The 6,000-nt window shown below is 36.5% G+C and overlaps 1 protein-coding gene across 2 annotated transcripts in view; it reads right to left on the bottom strand.

The window, feature by feature from the left end:
* Positions 1-1,182: 1,182 nt before the first annotated feature.
* The window catches only part of LUZP4 (leucine zipper protein 4), a 42,592-nt gene continuing 37,774 nt past the window's right edge, over positions 1,183-6,000 (bottom strand). For both annotated transcript variants that reach the window (XM_070604137.1, XM_070604138.1), the window contains exons 7-8: positions 2,988-3,108; positions 1,183-1,866 (exon numbers count right to left, since the gene is read on the bottom strand). In XM_070604137.1, the coding sequence (XP_070460238.1) occupies positions 1,792-1,866; positions 2,988-3,108 (196 nt within the window). In that variant the 3' untranslated portion in view covers positions 1,183-1,791. The remainder of the gene's footprint in view (positions 1,867-2,987; positions 3,109-6,000) is intronic.

The following is a 6,000-nucleotide window of genomic DNA, read 5'->3' as shown; positions in this document are numbered from 1 at the left end:
AAATTGAAAATTCAGTCAGCCTGTTTCTTTGTTCATGTACTGACAAATTGGCTACAGTGTTTATCTCTTGGCATTGATGAAACTGGCTGTCTATGCTCCTGTACATTTTTGATGTTATTCAAGGTAGAGTTGTGAGTTATATGGCTGCTGTTTAATATAGAAAAGAGACCATCTGGAGCTTGGAAAATACTCCTAGGTTCATTGACTTTTGTTATTTCTTTTTACTCATTATTATCCATCAGCAAGCAAGACATTGAAAACAGTTTATCCCATATTCTCTGTTGATGAGGATATGAGAAGACAAGCTTTTTCATATTCTGTACAGCAGTTTTTCAATATGTGTAACATTCTAAATAAGTACTTTTTTTATCTAGCAAGTCCACGTCTAAAAAATGATCATTTGGAACGAATTGGAGTTATACTGCAAAGATATAGGTGTGTGGATGCTCATCATGAGTTTAATTTACAAAAATTCAAATTACAATATCCCTAAATGTCTAGCAATGGGAAACTGTATAAATACTGTGGAAAGCTTTACTATGGAAAAAATCTTAGTGTCAAGAAAATAAATATAAAGGTAGATATTACAGCTGTTATGTGTGTGATTTTTTTTGGCATTTTGTATTTTCTAAAATTTCTTCAATAAACATGTATTGTTTTTGTGATCAGAAGAAACATTCTCTCTACAAATCACTTGATACAAATTATATTATGAAGCTTCATGCACATTGTCATTCTTTATATTCAAAATTAAGACTTTGCAGCAAAGCTACAGCAAAGTATACAGACCTGAAATTAAACTGATGGTCGTTTTACTTTTCAAAACAATGTTATTAGTGTAACAGTCTTTACCATCTGTTAATTTGGATTACAAAGCAATAGTATAAATGAGCCAGACCAGAATCCAACTTTTCCTATATTTCTACACTGTATTTAATTTTCCTTGCACAAACAACCGTTAAATGTGAGGACAGAATTTATTAAATTAGACTAAAGACCACCAGCCTTACATGGAAGCACCAAATAATCATAAACCAATATTTTCAGTGTACTGTAACAACAGGCTTAGCTGGACAGAGTTGAGATCCACTCTCAACTGTTGAGATCACTGTACTTTGAAAATGTGTCTGTATCAAGATCATCATTACTTCAGACCCCAAGTATCAACGGACGGGAAAAAAGTCGCATTTGTATTTAAACTTTATTAACTTAATATGTTCACAGAAAGTGACAAAACAAATTAAAATTATTATAAATTCATGTCAAAAGTAAAAGCATAAATTCCTAAAAAAATGTAAAAGCTTGGATACAAATTTACCATTTTAATAATTAAAGAATAGAATTCAGTCTTACTGACTGACTTTTGAGGCACAGAATATTTAGTCATAAAAGATACTTGTCTTGCCTTGCTCTACTGACGAAATAGAATCTACTTAGGATTCATATGTGGCTTCTAGAGCTCAAAGAACAAATTCAACCAAAGAAACAAATTCTCTAATCTTGAAAAGGCATGTAATTCTGAAAACATAGCTGTTTTCCTATAATCTCTCCGTCACCTTCCTTCTTGTGCCACCTCTCTGCTCTTTTATGCAAACAAAGCTAAACATTTGTTTCCTTTTATGTAAACACTTAGTTTTGACAGATTACTCACATTGAAGCTTACATAAGGAAAAATATATTAACAAAAGCAGTAAAAAGTCAAATATGGAAATATATACATGCTGTTGAATAAACTTCATTACAATATCCCTGTTAACAGCAAATCTTTAAGAGGAAAGCACTCTTTGGTCTTCAGAGCTGATAAATTGATCCTGGTCCTTTCCTCACTTTCAGCTTAGAGAATCTCTCATTGAGCGAAAGCTTAGTCTGTGAAGGAGAGAAAAGCTATGACTTTGCGGGGTTAACAATCTTACGAAATATTCATGAAACTTGATTATCAAAAGTAGACAGGGGACAGCCAGAGAAGACTGCAAGTAACAGGAGGAAGACTGAGTTTGAAGAAAGTGCATAGAGCTCTTCTCTGTGACCCTAGAAGCATGAAGTAGTTTGCCTGATCTATGGTATACCACTCAGGCCACCTCTTGGTTCTTACAGGCTAAATAGCGGCATCAAAGGGCTTTAATTGAAGAGGTGGGGAAGAAAGCATACTATTACCCACAGATTAAGTGGGTAAGCTTCCACAGTGGGGTGAGGGTCTGGCTCACTTCTATTGAGTGGAGATTAAATGCTTCGACTATGCTGACTTCCAACTGGTGTTATTAGTCTACAACCAGCTGGAATACCTCAAAGATCTCCCAAGGCTTAACTTTCAGTTTCGTTCATATATAGACTGCCACTGAGCCTAAGTTTCTTTCTCCATCTTCAAAAAACACACTTTTCAGCACCACCCCAAAACCTAAAGCAGAAACCAGATTGATACTGCTCTGAGGCACAGGTGGTCTCTATCCATTACTACATATTGCCTATTTTCCTCTTGTAGGTCATATACTTTTATGCAGAACACAATTAATCAAACTTTGGATGGAACAGGCTGCTCTGGTTAATTTAATTTGTTGCTAACTGAGAATTGGCAGATAATTCTTTCGGTTTCAACTCCTGCTGTGAAAATCTTCAAAAATACATTAGTGTGTTTCTTTTTGCTTTAGTACATTGTCTGGTAAACATAGCTGTCTTCTTGGCAAGTGAGAACCATATTGAGCCTTAAGGCCACCACAGATGTAAACACAGTACACCGAGCTAAATCCGTGTTTAATTTGAAGTTCATTTAAAAGATGAGTAATTAAGGTCAGTGTATTTTCTTGACCTTTGTGTCTTTCATGAAGGTGGAATACAGGGAAGAAATTTCTTGTGTATTAAGGGCTCCAGATAAGCTCTGGTTAACCACATTTTTTCCTATACACAAAAGACATTCTTGTATATGCCTAAAATAGACACAGTTTCTGTAACATCTCATGAAGAAGCTTACTGTGCAATTCTATTACATTTACCTGATTACCCATTGCTTGAAAGTTGTATTTCAGGTATATTCCTCTGGGCTGGGATGGAGAATTCTTGATTGTAGCATATTTAGCTGTTAGGTGTAAAGCTCTAACCCCATGTCTCATGAATCTGTCAATTAAGCATAATATTTAATAAAAATATATTTGACAACCACTAATTAGATGAGCAACATTCAGCCATTCAATTTAACCTCTTGAGGTCTCATTTCCACCAGCTATAAAATGAAGAAGGGCTAATTCAAGAACCCCAGATTCAAGTACGGAATCTGGGAGTGTTGTGTTTGTATAGCATTCAAGAGGATCACATGCATGCATTAACCTAGCCTTTTTTATACTGTCACTTCAAAACCGCTAGATGAGTTTTTCTACTTTAAATGCCAAAGCAGTTTTACTATTATTTAAGTATAGTCACATCTATAAGCATTTTGGAACAAAAGTAGCCAGAGCCTCCAGATAGAGAAAAAATGAATTAGTAGTTGCTTTGGGCTGGGAGAAAGGGAGGGAAGGGAGTGAAGGGAGTGAATGGGGAGTGACTAGTAATGGGTATAAAGAGTCTTTTGGGGACAATGGAAATGTTCTAAAATTAGATTATGGTAATAGTGACACAACTCTGTTAATATACTAAAAACCATTGAAATGGGTGAATTTTATAGTATGAAAATTATACCTCAATAAAGTTGTTACAAAAAAAGAGCACATGGATACATAGGAATTAATACAAAAAGCAGGCTGGCTATCCAAAATTTTCATTCTGCCACGGTGCAGGAGTATCCTCTATATAGGGCCTCTTGAATGGCTGCTAGTGGCTCTGGTTCTTGCTTTGTCTTATTGTAACCACTCTTCACGTAAATAAACAGTAGAGAAGAATTTTTTTAAAAAAAAGGATGGCTAAACTAAAGCAATCCTGAGAAAAAAGAACAAAGTTGGAGGCATCACAATCCCTGACTTCAAAATATACTACAAAGCTACAGTAATCAAAACAGCATGGTACCAGCAGAAAATCAGATGCACAGATCAATTGGACAGAATTGAAAGCCCAGAAATAAAACCACACTTCTACGGACAGCTAATCTTCCACAGAAGAGCTAAGAACATACAATGGAGAAAGGAAAATCTCTTCAATAAATGGTGCTGGGAAAACCGGACAGTCACATGCAAAGGAGTGAAAGTAGACCATTATCTTTCACCATACACAAAAATTAACTCAAAATATATTAAAGGCTTGAAGGTAAGATGTGAAACCATAAAACTCCTAGAAGAACATATCAGCAGTACACTCTTTGACATCGGTCTTAGAAGGATATTTTCAAATACCATGTCTACTTGGGCAAGGAAACCAAAAGAAAAAATAAACAAATGAGACGTCATCAGACTAAAGAGCTTCTGCAAGGCAAAGGAAACCAAGAAGAAAACGAAAAGACAACCCACCAACTGGGAAGAAATATTTGCAAATCACATATCCAACAAGGAGTTAATCTCCAAAATATATAAAGAACTCACACAACTCAACAACAAAAAACCAAACAACCCAATCCAAAAACAGGCAGAGCATATGAACAGACATTTTTCCAAAGAAGATATACAGATGGACAATAGGCACATGAAAAGATGTTCAACATCACTAATCATCAGGGAAACACAATGAAAACTACACTGAGACATCACCTTATACCCATTAGAATGGCTATAATCACCAAGACAAAAAATAACAAATGTTGGAGAGGCTGTGGCGAAAAGGGAACCCTCACACACTGCTGGTGGGAATGCAAACTTGTACAGCCACTATAAAAAACAGTATAGAGATTCCTCAAAAAATTAAAAATAGGGGGCTGGCCCGGTGGCTGAGTGGTTAAGTTCACATGCTCTGCTTTGGCAGCCCAGGGTTTTGTGGGTTCGGATCCTGGGTGTGGACATGGCACCGCTCATCAGGCCATGCTGAGGTGCTGTCCCACATAGCACAACCAGAGGCGCTCACAACTAGAATATACAACTATGTACTGGGGGGCTTTGGGGGGAAGAAGAGAAAAAAAAAAGAAGATTGGCAACAGATGTTATCTCTGGTGCTAATGTTAAAAAAAATTAAAAATAGAAATACCATATGACCCAGCTATCCCACTACTGGATATTTATTCAAAGAACTTGAAATCAACAAATCAAAGAGACTTATGCACCCCTATGTTCATTGCAGCATTATTCAAAATAGCCAAGACGTAGAAGCAACCCAGGTGCCCATCAACTGATGAATGGATAAAGAAGATGTGGTATATATATATATATATATATATATATATATATATATAACAATGGAATACTACTCACTCATAAAAAAGACAAAATCATCCCATTTGCAACAACATGGATGGACCTTGAGGGTATGATGCTAAGTGAAATAAGCCAGACAGAGAAAGACAAACTGTATGATTTCACTCATACGTGGAATATAAACAAACACATAGACAAAGAGAACAGATTACTGGTTACCAGAGGGGAAGGGGGTTGGGGAGTTGGCATAAGGGGTAAAAGGGCACATATATACAGTGACTAACGAATAATAGTGTACAACTGAAATTTCATTGTTATAAATTTTCAATGTTATGAACTATTATGACCTCAATAAAAAAAAACAAAAAACGGATGGCTAAATAATTCAAGGGAAAATGTTTACCACATGTAGTGTCTTAGTCTATTTGGGCTGCTATAACAAAATACTGCAGACTGGGTGGCTTATAAACAACAGAAATTTATTTCTCACAGTGCTGGAGGCTGGGAAGTCTGAGCTCAGGGTGCCAGCAGGGTTGGGTTCTGATGAACGCTCTCTTCCGACTGCAGGCTGCCAACTTCTAGCTGGGTCCTCATGTGGTGGAAGGGGCATGGGAGCTCTGTGGGGTCAGTTTTACAAAAGCACTAATCCCTTTGGCTCCACTCTTAAGACCCAGTCACCTCCCAGAAGGCCCTACCTCATAACAGCATCACATCGGGCATTAGGATTTCAACATTTGAA

The sequence above is a fragment of the Equus przewalskii genome, chromosome X (genome assembly GCF_037783145.1).
Source record: "Equus przewalskii isolate Varuska chromosome X, EquPr2, whole genome shotgun sequence".
NCBI lineage: Eukaryota > Metazoa > Chordata > Mammalia > Perissodactyla > Equidae > Equus > Equus przewalskii.
This window is presented reverse-complemented; position numbering and strand designations above follow the sequence as displayed.